Genomic DNA, 19,872 nt, shown 5'->3' on the forward strand with positions numbered 1-19,872 from the left:
ATATGGAATGCATGTAAATTCAAAGGGCAGGAAAATGTCGAATAAGAAGAAATCTTCACAGAAAGAGGGCGAAAGAGGAAGGGAGAATTCCAATAAGGACTGCTGTAGGAGGAAGACTCCTGTGCCAGACTCGAAGCGGTGGGGACCAGGGTGCAGAGCAGCCAAGACAGCCTTCTGAAGAAAGCACCAGATGTAAAAACACAAAGCAGAGCAAACTGATGCCAGATCCAGAGTTAGCAGTCAGTTTGTTCCGTTGGAAGAAGAACCGCATTCCTGAGAGAAATGGTCAGTGGTAAGAACAAGGAAGAACTAGATATTCTTCATGCATTTATTCTGTCCTCCAGTCGCCATTCACAGTACATGTGAGGACCCCAGATCATGCAGACATTCTTCTCCAGACACTGAGGTTGCACCCTAGCTCTCTGATCTTGTGTACTTACCGTCGATGGTCAGGACGCAATGGGTCCGTTTATACTAAATAAATATGGAGCACTTGAATCTATTTGGTGAAGAATATCCCAGACATGCGCATTGGCCCGCAAGGAGACAGTTACGTCAGCGTTAGGGAGTATGCTCAGAAGAGTGTAGGACCTTCTCACATCCATCTCCCCTCTTTGTTCTGTTTCAAAACATTGGTCAGGCTGCTTATCCCAAACAATATTTTTGTTGTTGTTTTGTTTGTTTCAATAACTTGACAAGGTCCTATCATTTCAGCTCATGGTGGCCTGAAACTTGTGACCCTCCTATCTCAGCCTCCTAAGTGCTGGTACTTACAAAGGGTATACCACCAAACAAGGCTCATTCCAGCAAAATGAACAAAAATCCTTACAGTGTTACAGTCTTGGTGCAGTCTGTCCTGAGATTGGAGCCCTTGGCTAGCCCTGTATTTAGATCTGTCTTTCAAGATCATCTGACCTTGAAAGCTGAGAAGATGCATAGCACAGGTCAACTATGTCTGGAAATTGCTTGCAGACCTTGCTTCTGTTTCTCCCCTTTAAAAAGCCCAGTGCTGTGTCAAATGTCAGAAGGAATGCAGTGGGCTTGGCAGAACTGCTAACTAATGATAATTTCATATTGCTTAGTCACCCCACTGTAGGACTATTTTCAGCTTCTATACTTACTAAATGTCCTGCCTTTCACCAAAGGAGCTGACTTAACATTAAAGAGAGACATTTACTTTTCTAATTAGATATCTGTTTTTGTTTGTTTGTTCGTTTGTTTGTTTGTTTTAGATATCTTTTTAAAAAGCACAGCGAGTACGTATTTTCATTTTGTATAGTATCCTCAGGGGAGACAGGCTGGTCAAAAGCAGTGGCTTGTGACAGGTGGACAGAAATGGTCAGAGGAATTAGTGGGCATCTACAGAAGTGCTAGTCCTGCTGGTATAACAGATGTTAAGATGGTCCTCATCTCAAATGTGCCAATGATGTTCTGAGAGCATCGGACCTGACATCCAAGGATTGTAGACGAAAGGATCTGTGCTGACTGACTCCCTTTGCTCCAGTTGAGTTCTAAGGTTCTAGTGTGTTATGGAAACACATAGGGCCCAAGATATTATCCATCAGAAGCATGATGAAAGACCACGGGCCCTTCTGGAGACTGTACTGGAAAGTCACAGGTAGAGGACATAGACACTCAAGGGGCAGGTAACTAAAGTTTCAACGGAACCTCTGAAGTTAATAGGATGGAGTTTCCGCATGCATGGATTAAGATCTTAGGTCTTTGTGTGTATTTACCCAGAGAAGGTAAATATATTCTCTTTTTCATTTTGCCTTTGTGATGTGAATTGCACCTACTGTTCGGAATCCTTGTTGAGACTAAGAAATCACCTCTTTCAAAATTATTTGCAGATATGGATATTAATGATGATCCTAACGATGACCATCTTGCAAGTTATGACATTCAGCTCTGTATTCAGGAATCCATTGAAGCGAGCCAGGCTGTATTCCATCCTAAAAGGTAACGTGCTCACCAACCCTCAACAACTTCCTTTATGGCAGACGTTTGCTGCAAGACTCAGTCCTCCTCTATAGAAACCGCTTATTTCCCCCATGACATGCATACTCTTTTTAGGATGGGATGCCTAACAACTTAAAAATGTCGACTTTGCAGATATTTTAATAATCTGTTCTACAAATATGCATCTCATGTAGAAAATGGAAATTTCCTAAGTGGGAAATCCACAGCTGAATTTGTTTGGAGATTGCCTAAAATCTAAATTAATGTGGACTTATAAGAGGAACAATGAGTAGAGTTTGAGGACAGTGCAAAATAGTCAGACAGAGGTCTGTATGTATGCTAGCTGCCACCTTGTCAGCTAGCTAACCCTTGTGAGTAGACACATTAAAACATCATAAGCTGGGCGTGGTGGCTCACGCCTTTAATCCCAGCACTTGGGAGGCAGAGGTAGGTGGATTTCTGAGTTCGAGGCCAGCCTGGTCTACAGAGTGAGTTCCAGGACAACCCAGGCTACACAGAGAAACCCTGTCTCGAAAAAACCAAAACCAACCAAACAAAAAAAGAACAACAACAACAAAAACCAAAAAACATACATAAAATTGATGTTGCAAGCATAGTAACAATAGAATCTAAAACTGCAAAAATAAGTACTTAATATACATGATACATGAAAAATTAGGCTTTGGTTAACCTTTACATTCTATTAGCATGTTTAGAATCTTATACTCTGGAACTTACTAGTGCTTATGAGTATACCCATTGCTATGAAATTATTGCTTTTGAAATGTATGTGAAGTTCATGTGTGTGCTGTGTGTGTGTGTGTGTGTGTGTGTCTGCATGCATTCATGAGCACAGTTGCACACACCTCTAGCAAGGTCAGAGATCAATAATGAGTCTCTTCCTCTTCTTATCTTTCTGTTTAAAATGGTATCTCTCACTGTATCTGGCATTTAGCTAGACTGCCTAGCTGAGTACACCCCAGGCATCCTCTTCTCCACCTGGGATTACAGGCATGGGCTGAGAATCTGAATTCAGGTCCTTATGCCTCTGCAGCAAGCTCTCCAACTCTTCTACTCTTGAAATTTTGAATGTGAGCATGGAACTAGATCGTATAAATCTTTTAATTTTTAAAAGGGTGCGTGTTACATAAAATGTATGGTCTTTAAACTTTTTCATAGTGTTTAAACCTCAGACTGATTTTCGACTCTGAGAGCTCCCCACATGACATTCAGAAACCTGTAATGTTAGCAGATACTTCGGCTTAATAGAGCTAATACCTTTTTATGACGTTCCTGTTTCCATTTAAGAAGCAATGTGCCACACAATTGCCCTAGGAGCTTAACTCCTGACTGCTGGGCCACTGAACGGGAGTATAGTCAGTAAATGCTCTGCCTATTAATCAATTGGTTATATACTTCTAACATGCACATGGGCCATAAACTCCCAGTATCTCTCAGCAGTTACTAAGAGGTAACTGGTAACATTTGCTGAGCACAAAGTTTTCAAAATAGGAGGAGTCTTCTTATTTAACCCCACCCAGATGAAGAAAACAACACGCAGAAAGGCTAACACACTTTCCCAGAGCCATGAAGTTGGGCTATGACCTGCCCCAAACCCCTTGACTTTGACTCCAGTCATTTATCCCATTCCTATTACTTGGGGAGACCCCCAAAACCTCTTCATCCTCTGCTTTGCTCTCCTTACTAGTGTACTCTGTGCCTGGCTTTGGAGAAATTTTCAAGTGGAGAAAATCAGCTATATGATTTTCTTGAAAATTGATATATGCATATATGTTTATGAAAACTAAAGCTTATTGTTTAGATCCTCAAAGTGCATCACCAGGACGAATGAGCCTTGACTGTTTTTCTTTTTCTCTGTTAGATTGGTACAACTAAGTGATCAAAACAAAAAGCTTGTGGAGGCCATAAGGCAAGGTGAGTGGGCATGCATGCTACAAGGGGGTGGAACTGAGTGTTCACCTCGTCAGGGCCAGTGTGTAATGCGTCCACTCATTTTGTGTAGGTCACATTTTTGAGCTCCAGGAGTATGTGCAATATAAATATGCACTAGAAGAAGCAGATGAGAAAGGATGGTTCCCATTGCATGAAGCTGTAGTTCAACCCATTCAACAGATACTTGAGACTGTTCTGGATGGTAAGAAAACATGCAAAAACTAGAGTAAAAATGTAGACATTATTGTTGTACCAACTGAACATAACGAGCCAAAATAAAAGGCAGAATGAAAGTCAAGCACAATTTGTGGCCTCTGCCAATGAACTTTTGCGTCTGTTCACCTAAGAGTGCTGTCCAGGCTGGTAGAAAGTGACTGTCACCATGTGTGATTGATAAAAGTGTGTCATAGGTCACAAGTTACTTTAATGTATTTTCTCTTATCAGTTCATTAATTATTAATTATTTTAATCAATATTATGTATATAATGTAAGATGATTCTGATTTATATAAAAAAATCACAGAAGCAGATGTGGTTTTTAACTTTTCAACAAAATGCTTTCATGCCTCAGCATCCTATAAGACACTCTGGGAATTCAAGACCTGTGATGGAGAAACACCCTTGACTCTGGCAGTCAAAGCTGGTCTGGTGGAAAATGTCAAGACGTTGCTAGACAAAGGGGTCTGGCCCAACACCAAAAATGACAAAGGAGAGACACCTCTTCTGATTGGTAAATGATTTTTTTTCTAGAATTTTGACAAATATAAATGTTTAATAAGTGTTTTATAGAAACCACTGAGCAGTGGCTAAAATTGTGCCTGAATTCCTTCCCTTCCTCAACCTTTCTACGCTCCCAGCCATATTTCACCTGCCCGTTAATTTCCTTATCCTGTCCCATGAAAAGCATCATGAAAGTTGGCCACAAAGTTTAACCCTTGGTGTACAGAAAACCGGGAGGGTCCTAAATTAGTTCAGTGACACCATAGGTGTCAAATCTAAAGGAATGCCCATGAGATAGGGGCAAGCTGAGAGGGAGAGCTGTGTGTGCAAGATGCTGCCAGAGAACGTGCCTTAGAGAGGATGACAAAAAGAAGAGCATCAGTTCCCCCATCAGAACAGTCAAATGAGACTGCAGAGAAGAGGAGATGCTGTGGACGATACTGAGCTTGGTCAGCAGTGGCACTGTGTGGAAAGGGTGGCAATTGAAACTCGCTGTGCATCAGCTTCTCAATCTTCACCCACTGCTAATCTTGAATAAGAGATCTGATGACTGGCCAGGCAGTGGTGGCTCACGCCCTTTTATCCCAGCACTCCGGAAACAGAGGCAGGCAGACCTCTGAGTTTGAGGCCAGGCTGGTCTACAGAGCAGGACAACACAGAGAACCCCTGTCTTGAAAAACAAACAACAAACAATAACTACAAAAAGAATCTGATGACTGAAGAAGAAAGAGGTGAGATTGACTGTGTATAACCCAAAATAACATCGGCTTTTCTGAGGGACACGTGGATGGAATGAGAATTTGGGGTTTGGTACCTGAGATCTGTGGATTTACATTTTGGCTGTGAAGCTGTGGTAAGGGTCTTTCCATCCTCACATGTGATAGTTCCTCAAGAAAAGAGAAGTCGTATTAAGCTAGATGCGTTGCTGGGCATTCTGGATTTAAGGACATCGATCACTCTTTTGTTTAAAATTTGTAGAAGAGCTAGATACACCACGTAGGTGGAAAATTAATGTAAATGCTACAAAGAAAGCACATACTAAAAGTAAATTAAGGGAATTTTTAAAAAGCCATCACGTCTGCAGAAGCTCGTGGCCTGAATTTCCTGAACTGTCCTGAGGAATATAGAGATAGCATCAATAGGACTTTTATAAGAAAATGGATCATCCATGTGAGCTTATCAATTTTGCTCTTGGGTTTCTTTGAAATTTGCCGCTCATGGATCATTAACACACAAAGGAGAGATAAGGGGGGAACGGTCCTTTCTCTATGTAATTCCATTTTTAATGTTTTTCTCGACTTAATCCTTCATCTTTGTGTCTATTCATGAAGTATGTTCAGATGACAAAAAACAAAATAACCTTAAATCCACCCAGGACCCTTCATCCCGCTCACCCATCTGGCTCTGACTTGTAGTGTTCCATCTAATACAGCCGTGTTAGCATTCCTTGATGAGTGGTAAAGTATCAGATTTGTGGCAATCTGACACTTACTATGGTTTTTGCCCTTGGATGGACTCTGTGTTCATCCAGGGGATGTGGTGTCACCTTTCCTCTGCTGGATCTCCATGCTTACCCTAGTCAGCACGGCTGGGTATGGAAGAAGCTCTGAGAACTGTTTGCCTTAGGGTCTCAGTGCACCCTCCTTAGCTTGTTCTTCTTTCACTTTTTCAATCCTTACCCAGAAATCTCAGAGCTCCCTTTTCTGTGCATTTTTTGAGTCAGAAAATCACTTGGAGGTGCTATGTAAATTACTAAGGAAACTCATGTATTCAGAAAAAGGAAGAAAATGACAAAGTAGAAAAAAGTGGAAGCCAGCAAGCCACATATTTCCAAGGACATCTTAAATAATACAAATTCTAATGAAATACAATTCTAATTAAAAATCTGAATATATAAACCATATAGCTTCTAATAAAGTAATTGAAATCTAATTTTTAAATTGAATAAAATTTGTATATAAATACGCACAAAAGCTGGGCGTGGTGACGCATGTCTTTAATCCTAGCACTCAGGAGGCAGAAGCAGGTGGATTTCTGAGTTCAAGGCCAGCCTGGTCTACAAAGTGAATTCCAGAACAGCCAGAGCTACACAGAGAAAGACTGTCTCGAAAAACCAAAACCAAACAAACAAACAAACAAACAAAAACCCACAAAAAAGAGTATGTATAAAACTATACATAAGCTCATATTTTATTATCAACTATATTAAACTAATAATGTGCCTTATGGGTTTAACTATGTCAGTTTGTTATTAGTTTAGACAGTCTTTAAGGTTATCTATAAAGGATGAATCCCCACTTTTGGAATTATTATTTCTATGGAAACTACCTTCTTCCAAAGTATTAAATGAGAAGTGAAAATATAAATTTTAAGAAATTAATTGAATATCCCCTGCATACACTTTTTTTCATAAATAAAGGTTAATCATGCTAACAGCATCTTCCAGAGGGATGTAGAAAGGTGGCATCATAAAGGGAAGAGACCCATGATCATGAGATTTCCCCCCCCCCAAAATTAAAAATCTGAAACAATAGCAATAAGATAAAGTCAAGCTCACTGCTCTTGACAGTGAGAGCAGCTAAGATGAGATAACGCACCTCAGAACTGCAGTGGCGGGTGGGGAGCTCAGGAAGAGGTGTTTATCAGCACATAGAATCAGAGGAAGAGATGTGCCTCACCTCTCTCTTCTGAGGCCCAGCTCTTCACCTGTTTCTCGTCTGAAGTACAATTTGCTGATGAATACTATCTTTGTTAGGGAAAAATATTTGTTTCAATGGGGAAGAAATCTGATAAATATTTATCTATGGAGGACCAGCATCTTAGAAATAATACCAACCAATACTAAGAATAATTTATTATACTCATATTTTATACTGGGTACTATACAAAATAGTTAGCATACATTATTTAATTTGTACAACATACATAGGATGTTCCCATTTTTTTTTTGTTTGTTTGGAAAAGAGATTGAAGTTTGGAATGAGTACATACAAAGTTCTAACTTGGTGATGAACATTTTTCATGAAATTCTTATCCACTCTGAGACCTGAAGACTCAGACTGCACAAATAGAAATTTGAGCACGAGAAAGCAAAAGCTCACAAGAAGTACAATATCCTTCTCTAGAGGAAACGGGATGGCTTCTACCTATTTTGACATTAGTTTAAATAAATTAGTTCCATATAAAATCCTCATGTTGATAAGGCAACTTCATGTTAATCTTCCTGTTCAAGCTATAAAGAGGGGCTCCTATGACATGGTCTCTGCACTGATTAAATACAACACCAGCCTTGACCAGCCCTGTGTCAAACGATGGTCAGCAATGCATGAGGCAGCTAAGCAAGGCCGCAAAGATATTATCACACTGCTATTGAATCACAGAGGCAACGTCCACCTGAGAGACGGATTCGGAGTCACACCCTTAGGAGTTGCTGCTGAGTATGGCCACTGTGACGTGTTAGAACATCTTATTCACAAAGGTATGTGAAGTGAGTTACTCTGTCCTGCTCTCAGACTCTCTTCATTTTGCTCGGGCTCCTCCCTCCCTCCTGAGTATAAATGGGTGGGGTTTTATCCTAGCCCCCATTAAACCCCTATTTCACCATGTAAGCTCCATTCATTATGACCAAGAAAGATCTGCAAGACCAGCTCTGATTGCTTTCTCTAGAGGCAGCCTAGTTTCCACATAGATTTGGGAAGACCTTTACTGTCATCTTGGCTGAATTTCTCCTCTCTTCCACTTGCTGATGTCACCATCCCTCTTGACTCAGATGGAGAGGTTGGATTTATCTGTCAGTCTTTTATCACTTTCTTTCCCAAGCCCAACTGCTGGAAAGCACCAAAGTCTGTCTTATCTTCATGCTGCCATCTGTCTGCCTTCTTAGTCAGGTCCTTCCAGTCTTCCCTGGACCAGTGTGACCATTTGCTAACTATTCTCCAGATCTCCACTCTTCCTGTCAGGGAATCCATACTATGTTCTACAACTTAGTGCCTCTTGCTCAAGTGCAACATCAATAGTGTATTCTATTCAAAACACCACTGCAACAACTTTTGATATTCCAGGCTTATGTTTCATTAATCCACTCCAGATCCCACTCCAGGCAAAATAGAATATGGGTGTTCTCTCTTCATCAATTTAGGTCAGATCCATGCTCTCATTTAGGATAATATTCAGTAAAATTCAAAGTGAGTCTCTTGAGACATTCTCATAAATCCTTTCCCATCTCTCCTGGCTTGCTCAGCTTGCTTTCTTATAGAACCCAAGACTACCAGCCCAACGATGGCACCACCCACAATATACCCTCCCCATTTGATCACTAATTGAGAAAATGCTTTACAGCTGTATCTCATGGAGGCATTTCCTCAAGGAAGGCCCCTTTCTCTGTGATTACTCCAGCTTTGGATCACCCAAAACCAGTCAGTACACCAATGTAACTTCATTGAATTACCACATACTTCCTAGGGAATAAGCTAGTTTAGTTCAGAGAGGAAAAAACAGAGACACATAAAAAAAAAAAACCCTATCCCAATTCATGAAGTAAGGAGTAGGTCCAGTATCAAAGATGGTTCTCTTCCCTTTATGGTATGTGTTCTACTAAAGCTGCCACTGCAGCTGGCTACACTGTGTGCTTTCTAGTTACCTCTTCATTTGCTCTTTAAGCTCCTTTGGTTAGGCTTATTCATCTTAGAGCCACACAGAGAATTTCTCCCTGTACATATCCATAAATATGTTTTGAATTAAAAGAATGCTACCTGTTATCATCAAATTAAAAAGTCTTATGATCATATTTCTTGAAGCATGATTGACTTGTTTTCACTCCTGTTTTTGTGACTTGCTCTCCTTGAAAGTTTAATGAAACAAAGCATGTTGCCTAGATGTTATTGAATGGTTACGCTTTTATTAGAAAGAAAAAAAAAATGACAGACTACTTTAACAGACTATCTTAACACTGCTCAGCCGTCTAAGCCACGTGCTTTACACCTCCAGGTGGTGATGTGTTTGCTTTGGCGGATGATGGGGCATCTGTGCTATTCGAGGCAGCAGGGGGAGGAAACCCAGACTGCATCTCCCTCCTGCTGAAGTACGGAGGAAGCGGCAATGTGCCCAACAGAGCAGGGCATCTTCCCATACACCGAGCTGCCTATGAGGGACATTATCTGTAAGTAAGATATTAAGGCAATCGCTTTAAGTTATAGAAACACTGTGGCATGTGTACAGTACAACCTCTGGTTGTGTGATAGTCTCCAAATCTCAAAGGGAAGTAGCCACACATATCTTTTTATTTCAATGCTTGAAAATGATTTCATAACTTTCTCCCTTACATTATATACTCTTGACTTTCCCAGAATGCATTTATAATATTTATATGAAAAGTATTCCTTGTAGAGGAATAAAGTTGTAATTGAGAAATCTTCACCAACTGGCATTTCTGTGTTTAAAAAAAAAGTTCAACAAATGACTACAAAGTCTCTGAACATTTTGCCATTGACTGAAGGTTAGAATTTGTAATGCTTCTGTGTTGTACTTCAGTCACTTCCTAGCATTGCAGGATGTATACGATACTATAATGGTGAATATATTGGTAAGTAGAAACGATTCATTGTAACTTAGATTGAGTGGAATTTTTCAACAGCAAAATGTTATAAGCAACACAGCAATAGAAGCCTAGAATCACAACATTAAACTATCCATTAAGAGGAGGTGGCTTTAAGAAATTAAAATTATGACACAAGTTCAAAAACTTTGAGTCAGCTTGGCTTTCTTATTTCTGGTAGCCACACTGGCAAAGTTAAGGGACCAGTGACGCATAATTGATGCGAAGTGACATGTTGTTAAAGTTTACCTGGATTTACTCCCAGTGTTCATAAATTCACACATGATAGCTCTGAATTAGGCACAGGAGATCAAGTTATCCCTGGTTGTGGCTCTCCTGAGTGTCTACATGGTTAGTGAAGTGTGAAATTCACAAGCATTCATCACATGTATTTAGAAACATGAGCTAGGAACAGTTATTTCATCTGGATGGATTCAAGTTTGATAGAATACTGAAGATTGTGCTTTTCACTAAGAATTCATCGTGAGCTATATAGGATACATAATGTGCATGGGCAATTTTAATAGATGGCTTAAGAATCAATGAAATAGAAAGAATTAGTAAGAATCAAAAGATTAAAATGCCATCCCTTCCTTTCACATGGAACATAGGACCTTGGACAAGTCCTGTTCCTCCTTCAGCCTTTATGTTGTTCATCTTTAAATGAAAGGGTTATGCTTATACTGTGCAGGTCATTTGCCAAGATTGCATGGTTTCTAGTGGTTAGGAATAGGCAGTGTGCTTCTATGCCATCACAGGCGATGACTCTCTTTGGCAATTTTGCCATCACATCCATTGATTTACAAACATGGAAGATCCAGGATGTTCCTTGGGAATTTTTAGCATGGGAAACTAAATCAGAACTCAACTAAATCACAGTAAATTAAACAGGAGTCTCTTGACTCACAAAGGCTAAATAAGTCTCACAAACTCAGGTAGAGGAAATATGGAAAAAATGAACAAAGTGAATTCACTTGTCCAATGATAAAGTTTTATTTAGCTATTTGATTTTCTTTATGCAATGGGGGGTATTTAAAAAGGTTTTATTTTTCCTCTAGTGCTCTGAAATACCTTATCCCAGTAACATCCAAACATGCAATTCAGAAAAGCGGCCTCACTCCAATTCACTCAGCAGCAGAGGGACAAAACGCCCAGTGCCTCGAATTGCTCATTGAGAATGGTTTTGATGTTAATGCCCTGCTTGCCGACCACATTTCCCAGAGTTACGATGATGAGAGAAAGACTGCGCTATACTTTGCCGTCTCCAATAATGATATCCACTGCACAGAAGTCCTTCTGGCTGCAGGTGCAGACCCCAACTTGGATCCCCTCAACTGTCTCCTGGTGGCAGTGAGGGCCAATCGACATGAAATCGTCCGGCTGCTTCTCTCCTATGGGGCTAACGTCAATTGTTATTTTATGCATGTGAATGACACTCGCTTCCCCAGTGCCATTCAGTATGCCCTAAATGATGAGATTATGCTGAGGCTCCTGCTCAATAATGGTTACCAAGTGGAGCTATGTTTTGACTGCATGCACGGAGACATCTTTGGAAATTCATTTGTGTGGTCAGAGACTGAGGAGGAGGGACTGCCAGGGTGGACATCATGCGTAATAAAAGATAATCCGGTGAGTTCCTTTCCTCCTTCTTTCAGATCAGTACCTCAACTAATTTTTCTCAGGAATCTTGAAAATTTGATATTGTTAACCCTTTTGATTTATTCATTGACTGCCAAAGTTGATCAAGAGTATGTTGTTTAACTTTTAGTTATTTATAAAATATCCAAATGTCTTCCTTTTACTGATTCCTAGATATATACCACTGTGCTTCTAAAATATAACTGAAATGGCTTTAGTATTAATAGTATTAAGTCTTGTTTTATAGCCGAATGTATAATCTATTCTGGAGGGTATTTTATGTTCTAAGTAAAATACACAGTCTCCCAGTATAATCCATAAAATGTCACACATTTAAGGATGTTAGAGCAAAGAAAAAGTAAATTTTGATTCATATGCTTCTCCATCTTTACTTCTTATTACTGTAGACAGCTAAGCATAAAGAGGCCCAGGAAATAAGGCTATTTCTTTTCTTGAGTTGGAAACACAGTGTCAAATAATTTTAAAATGCAATTGTTCACCTGTGCCCACTTGGTGGAATATTAGAGATAGAGAGAAAAAAATTCTTGTAAAAAGACAAGGAGTAACTTTTCATATAGTACTGGTCATGCGTATGATACATTAAAATACCACTAAATTAACTGTTATCATTTTTCTCAGTTCTGTGAGTTTATTACAGTTCCGTGGATGAAGCACCTGGTGGGCGGCATTGTCCGCATACTGATAGATTATACAGATTACGTCCCTCTGTGTGCAAAACTGAAGTCTGTGCTAGAAGTACAGAGAGAATGGCCAGAAATACGCCAAATAATAGGTAAAAACAGATATTTTCTTTACTTTAAATTTTATTTGCTTAGTGTGTGTGTGTGTGTGTGTGTGTCTGTGTATCTGTGTGTGTTGGTGTGAATGTTAATATGAGTGTGTTTTTCTATTCTCAGAGAAGCTTACAATTAGCAATGACCATACCAGCTCTGAGCATCCTTCTCACACAGAAAACTTGGTATGGAAATGTCAGTTCCTACAAAAAGAAATACTAAGTGATGGTTCCAGATCTGAGGGAGGAAATTTGTAAGAATGAACCTGGAGCTTCTGCCCAGATCAGGCAGCCACGAAACTCAGTGACCATCAGAACTGGGTCAGAGGAGTCCCAGAGCCATCCTAAAGAGACTCTCAGGGGCCAAACAGGAGCATTCAAGTTTCAAAACCACAGTTATTTCAATGAGTAACATTAATATGCCCAAAATGTCTAAATACATGATGCCTTAAAAACCTGATCATTTCAAAGGGTTTATAGAAAAATCAACTTATCTTGAAATTTGTTAGAAACACATAAGCCATTTTTCTGCCTTGTTTATGTGAAACATGTCACAAGTAACCAGAAATAGATGAGCAAAAACAAACAAAAAAAAAACAAAAAACAAAAACAAAAACAAAAACAAAAAACAAAAGCTCTTCATGAAGTGTCTCAAATAATACATATAAATTTATATAACTATCATTTTATACCCTGAATAAACAAATGGGTGTGTTTGTTATACCTTGGCTATTGCCAGTATCATATGGTGGAGGTCCCAGAGAAGAGAAAATCATTTGCCAAAGAGATCAGACATAAGTAGGATCAATCTCTGGATTCAGCTACCAGCTTTCACAGAACAGAAGAGACAACAGGACATGGAGCTACAGCCTGGCAATACATTCCAACCATGGGAAAACATAGAAATGTGGGCTCTTTAATAATTAATTGACACGATAAAATGGATAGAGAAAGAACTTGAAGATCATATGATATTCAAACAATATCCCGTAACTTTTTAACCCTCCAGCCAAAGGAGAGCCCCAGACCATGACATCTGATGTTGACTGCTGACCTGCACATGCACACACTTACTCATTTCACTGCCGCACACACACGCACACACATGTGGCACACACACGCAAACCCAACAAAATGAAACATTAGGGGCTATTCGCTTCAATGATAAAAGTGACCACATTTTGTTATACTTGATTATAAATTTTAAATTAACCTTGTTTGACTACTAAAACAAAGGCATATGCCTGTAATCCCAGCATTGGGGGGCAAGGCTGGAAGGTCACATTTTTTGTCGGTCCTATAATTAATGTAGGGACAGATCCCTTAGATGATGAGACTTCGAAAGGGCTGATTGCTGAACAAGTGAGAACCGTGGTGGCTTATGGGAGAAGGAGGAATGAAGGTTGGGAGGCTGTGCAACCATCTTCTGTGGCTGACGAAGCTCTATTTCATAACCTGTGATGTAGGCGAAGATGGTCATCTACTTGATACTGCCAAGTGCATGGAACTATGTGTGTATGTAGTTAGTCCCATGTTTTAAATTTTCAAAACCAAAAGCCTTAAACGGTTTGTCTGTTTCAAAATGAGAACACCACTAAAGTACAAATAAGTTAATTCTCCAAAGTTCTGGGCATAACCCCAGAGCTAGGGATTGAGCCTTGTGTGTCTTACGCGATAACAGTGGCTTTCTCTGCAGTAACCGCTGTTATATAAGTAGCACAGGTTTTTCTAGGAAATAGAAGTAATGATCTATGTGTACCTTTGTAAATGAAATTCTAGTTGTGGTGGATTTTGAAAGACACTCCAGGCGAGAGTGAAGTTAGGACGATTTTCTGTGACTTCAGTGGTTGATTTCTGCAGTAGCTTGTCAGCTGGTTGCTGTGAGCCTCGTAAGCCACTGGATGTCAGGGTTCTCCTAGCTCTAGGCAAGGTGGTTTGTTTGTTACGGCACAAAATAAAATTGCAATCTTACAGAACGTGGGAAGGCACCCATTTTGATCATGATCTTTTTGCCTCATGTTTGTAGAAAATGGCCTAACTTATTTTTTGAGATGGGGTTTTGCTCTGCAGCCCAGGCTAGTCTGAAATTCTCTCTGTACCCAGGCTGACCTCAAACCTATGACCTTCCTGCCTTGCCCTCCAAATGTGGGGATTATAGGTACATGCCACCAAGGATAACTTTGTTTTAATATTAAAATAATGTAGTTTGAAATGTTATATTCGAATGTAGCAAAAGGTGATCACTTTCATCATTGAAGTGAACAGTCTCTAATGTTTCTTGTTGTTGTATTTGTGTTTGTGTTTGTGTACATATGAGTGTAGCAGGTCAAGTGAATGTGTATGTATGTGTGTAGGCCAGAAGTGAACATCAGGTGTCATTCCTTGGGGGTGGAGGGGAGGTTCTGATTAGGTAGGCGAGCTGGCCAGAGCTTCCAGTAACTTCCTGTTTCTGCCTCCCTAATGAACTCTTGAATAGCAAACATATTAGCTTCTGAGCTGCCCCTCTCCCCCAACATTTATTGAATGTTATAGCCCAGTGTGTCAAAGGTTTTCCTAGTAATTTATATGAACTATTTAGCCTTCAGACAATCCTATGAAGTAGGCACTATTGTTACCCACCTTACGTAAACAAGAATACTAATTATAGGGGTTAAGGCCCTGTGCAAGGTCACACAAAGTAACACAGGCAGGGTGTTAATCCCAGCTGACTGAATCCAGAGCCAGTGTTTGCTTGTGTCCTTGTTCTATGCTGCCCCTTCATGGGTTCTTTTTGCTGGCGTAAAACATCAGTGTTATAATCCTAATAAAGAGTAAGAGGTTGAAAAATATACTTCCCATCACCAGATAGGTGATAGTTAGTATCTAGTGTGTTGCAGACACTGGACACACACCTCAGATTGAATTGTATATGATTTATGAAATTGTCCAGTGGTGTTTTAATTATTAATAATTAGTGATAATTATTCATCAGAAAAAATAGTAGAAAAGAGAGAAAATAAGGAAATACATCTATATAATAACAAAATCATAAAGGAGAAATGTAGCACCATTTGCTATTTAACATCCAATCCATTTGTTTATTTAACAAACTGGACACCCATCAGGAGCCAGACTTGCTCCTGGCCCAGATGCAGACGGAATTCCAGTCCTTGTGGAGCGCAGCTCCGGAGGGGAGGCAAGGACTAGAGGACTTAATTGAAATGTGAATTGAGGTCAGCGCCATCAGCTGCTAAAGTGCATATTATCAGAGATACACTGGGTGCTACTCTGAGACAATCTGTACCTAGCGTGGGAAGCCAATAGAACTTTTAAACTTTCTGCTTCTTTCCCTGTTTATTTTAGAGAATCCTTGCTCCCTGAAGCATCTGTGCCGATTAAAAATTCGCAGAGTGATGGGACTGCAGCGACTCTGCCAGCCAGCCTCCATACAGAAGCTTCCTCTCCCGGCCGCAATGCGAAGATACTTACTGTTTAAAGAGTATGACCTCTACGGACAGTAGCTAAAGTTAATATAACTTTAAAATTATATTTTAAAATGTGATTCTTAAAGCATTTTTTTAAAAAAACTGTGATTCCCCTAGAGAAGTCACTGGAATCATTTTGTATTCTTAAGTGTATTTTAACACCACTGAGAATCTTGTAGCTATGTCGTGTCCCTATGGGAAGATCATGTACACTCTTAAAGACTTTTAGGCTGCTAAGATAAGTAATATGCTGTATTTTCATTTCTATTGATTGTCCTAAGTTGTTATGAGTCTTCAAATTCTCCCTATCAACTGAATATCAATATTGAGAGTCTAGGCTTAAAAGGTAAATAACCAGTTTCTCACCACTACCACGCCTGCCCCACAAACATATGCCAGCTGCTACCCTACCTATTATTAGAACCCCTGCTCTAGAAGAGCTCATTTGTGCATGCAGATTCACCCTGTAAGCCAGCCTCTCCAGTGCTCCTTGGCTCAGTCCCTAACAACTTCCTTGCGGCTAAATTCTATAAACAACTTTCGCTCCCCTTCCTGTTGATTCTTGCGGCACTAACTCCGTTTCCTGTTAGTCCTCGGGTTTTACAACCGTACTGATAGCCTGCTCTTTTCCCTCTCCGTCCTCCTCCTCAACCTCCCTGCCTCTGCTTCTCCAGGCTGCTCCTCTTCCTGCAGGCCTCTAGAGACAGGTCCTCTGTCCTTTTCTGATACGCTGTGTTCTCAGGAAAATTCCATTCACTAGCCGTTGTTGTGATCAGTCTGCTGGGGACCATGATATTTAACACCTGAAGTTCAACTTTTTGTCTCCTATGCTTCAGACCTGTTCGACATTGACGTAATAGATTTCTAAACATAAAGATATCTGTAGCTCCACGCGTCCTCAAATCCTTCCTTCACAAAACACTTGTCTCTTACATTCTGCAGTTCAGTACTAGCACAGGCAATTCTGTTTCCAAGTGAAAAAGACTTGGCATCAGTCTCGACACACACCCCCACCCCTATTTTCTCACCCAGCATGCCAACTCAGCAAATGCCACCGAGTTTCTCTCTTCAATCCACCGTTTCCTGCTCAGTCCCACAAATTCCACTGTACATCTGACTGTGTTCTTCCTCTTACTGAGACAATACAGTGCAGCTTCTCCGGCTTGCTCTCCTAGCCTTTCTTTTTCCCAGTTCCTTACAGAGTCCACACACAGCACTTTAGAATGAACTTTCAGAGACTTTAATATAGCTCATCTCCCTTGCTGAAAATCACTCCCTATTATTTTGGGATAAACATCTCAAATTCTCCCAAGACCTCCACACTTTAACTACCCAACCCATGTCCTCTGTAGCCTATCTGCATATCCCCACCCCCTTTTGGCAACATCATTGCTACACATCTTCTACAGCAATTCCCAGGCTTTATGGTTTTATAAGACCAGAGGTTTTCATTTTATTATTATCATTAATAATAAAATAAGGTCCTCTTTCTAAAGGATACCATCTGTTATCATCATGAGTTCAGTTTTAAAGGGGGTTATTTCTTAGAATGCTAGAAAGCAAGACAGTGGTAAGCTCACTCATTAAAATGGATTGACTTTAGCTTTGAAAAGATGGACCATGCTATTATCTCTTCACTGACAAGCAAAACTTCACTGTGCTCCACAAGGATCTGAGTCTCTTAGATGGGAACCGTTGTGAACCCCAGGACCTTGACATTTCCTTCGCTCTCTCTATCTGAAGCGTTCTTTCCTGTCCTTTACGCCTCTCTCCCACTGATTAGCTGACCCTTACACTGCGGATCCTGATTCAGCTGTTGCTTCCTCCGGATGGAGGTCACTGCGGACAGCCGCTCACTTGGTATTGTAGTACTCTATGTTACACTAGACTGGAAGCCCCATGGGGGCAGGATCGTGTCTGCTTTATTTCCCAGTATGTCGTCAAAGCCAAACACACGCCCTAGAATGTGAATGTTATATAAGAACCAGACTAAAATAATCAGTGACTTGGTGGTAATATGATAGGTAGAGTTTCGACTTCGTGTGTAAACCCAGTAGTATTCTTATTTAAATTGCTTATTCTTTCATTTTTTGACATTTATTTTATCATAAGAGTAAATATTCTTTTGGTAATAATATCTTACTAGTTTGTAAATTTTCTGAGTTACATTTACTTTCAGTTATCTTTGAAAGACAAATAAGTCTGGAAAGAAAATCATATAATCAGGGTTATGGTTTCAATGTATCTCCTTGAGGATTTTTTTAATACAAATTATACCATAATGTATTTAACTCGAACTGTGATGTTTTATGTACAATATATCATAATTCTTGTTGTTGCTTTCTTTATTGTGCCTAAAGTCCTTGCTTATAAATGTTGCTCTAAATAAATAAAAAATAGAAATGAAGATGCAAGTCTGCGGTCTGATTCTTCAGATATTAAATGTATTTGGGGTAAATAAGTACAAGAACTACTTGGGTGTAAAATGTTAACTGGATGCATATGGAAAATGTTTGTAAAGTTATTGCCTTGACTTCTTGAAAGGACAAAATGTATCCTTAAGACTTGGAAATGGCAATGTAGCTGCAGCACATTACAACTTAGACAACTTAGGGTTGTTGGTTTTGAGAGCACTAGATGGGAAGAGAAATGGACTCCTGTCTAACTAGAACTGTGTATCTCCCCCTGTGTCAGCTGCTCCCCACAGTCAGGCTAAGAAGCCAAACACTCTACAGTGGGGCCAAATGTCTCCATGTGCACTGATAAGGCGGGCCATGGATGGCATCTCCCCATGCTGCCAAGATGCCTGTGGCTGTTTTTAGCTCTTGTTTAGTATCATTCAGAGAGTGTGAGTGGGAAAGAGTGGAAATGATCTCTGAGCTGGGTGGGCTTGAGTTAATGGTTCTCTAGGTTGCAGTCAACTCATACTTTCATTTCTGGTTAAACATATTTGGCAGCAGCACTGAAACTATGTTCTTCTTGAAGAATATGGTTTAGTAATTTAAATTGACTTCAGGAGACATTTCTGGGTAAAAAGAAAGACGATGCAGAAAGACGAGAAAACAATTACTTAAATGTGCACTTCACCCTTCAATGCAGACTTTTAAAACATCAATACATGTACCAGACAGCATGAAAAATACAAGAAATTCATGACACAGAGAAAACACTTAATCCTTTTCAAAGTCATTGACCTTTCATGACATATTTCTAACAAAATTTGGGTTTTAAGTCCCATTATTCTGTGTATGCATCTACCTCCCAAATCATAAATTATTTAGAATGTATAAAAATTATATGTGCTTTAATTTATTCATTAAAAATTAGCATTACACATAAATATATATACATGTATACATACAATATGTGTATGGTATATGAGTACTTAAGGTACTGTGTGTATATATATATATGTGTGTGTGTGTATATATATGTGTGTGTATATATATATATATGTGTGTATATATATATACATACATATATTTATATATATTTGGTTAAAGGTTTATTGCTCTGATAAAATACCATGACCAAAAGCAACCTGGAGAGGAAATGGTTTATTTTAGCTCATAGTTTATAGCCCATCATCCAGGGAAGTTGAACTCAAGTCAGAAACCAAAGACAAAAGTCATGGAGGAGTGCCTTGCTGGCTAAGGATGGCTTAGTTTTCATACTTATATCATCCAGAATCACTTGCCCAGGGATAGCACTGCCCAAATTGGGCTGGGCCCTCCCACATCAGTCTATAATCA

General features: G+C 39.7%; 1 protein-coding gene across 5 annotated transcripts in view; it reads left to right on the plus strand.

Annotated features, from left to right (window-relative positions):
* Nucleotides 1–18,520, plus strand: part of Asb15 (ankyrin repeat and SOCS box containing 15) — a 44,902-nt gene extending 26,382 nt beyond the window's left edge. For 2 of the 5 annotated variants that reach the window (XM_021165204.2, XM_029478643.1), the window contains 9 exons: nt 1,851–1,959; nt 3,842–3,894; nt 3,983–4,114; nt 4,484–4,642; nt 7,865–8,110; nt 9,619–9,790; nt 11,284–11,854; nt 12,503–12,656; nt 15,999–18,520. In XM_021165204.2, coding sequence (XP_021020863.1) covers nt 1,853–1,959; nt 3,842–3,894; nt 3,983–4,114; nt 4,484–4,642; nt 7,865–8,110; nt 9,619–9,790; nt 11,284–11,854; nt 12,503–12,656; nt 15,999–16,156 — 1,752 coding nt within the window. In that variant the 5' untranslated portion in view covers nt 1,851–1,852 and the 3' untranslated portion in view covers nt 16,157–18,520. Of the gene's footprint in view, nt 1–1,645; nt 1,746–1,850; nt 1,960–3,841; nt 3,895–3,982; nt 4,115–4,483; nt 4,643–7,864; nt 8,111–9,618; nt 9,791–11,283; nt 11,855–12,502; nt 12,657–15,998 lie in introns of those variants that run through there. The other 3 variants (XM_029478642.1, XM_021165202.2, XM_029478644.1) reach the window with 3 other exon arrangements.
* Nucleotides 18,521–19,872: the final 1,352 nt, after the last annotated feature.

Source organism: Mus caroli, chromosome 6 (genome assembly GCF_900094665.2).
Source record: "Mus caroli chromosome 6, CAROLI_EIJ_v1.1, whole genome shotgun sequence".
In the NCBI taxonomy this organism is placed as follows: Eukaryota; Metazoa; Chordata; class Mammalia; order Rodentia; family Muridae; genus Mus; species Mus caroli.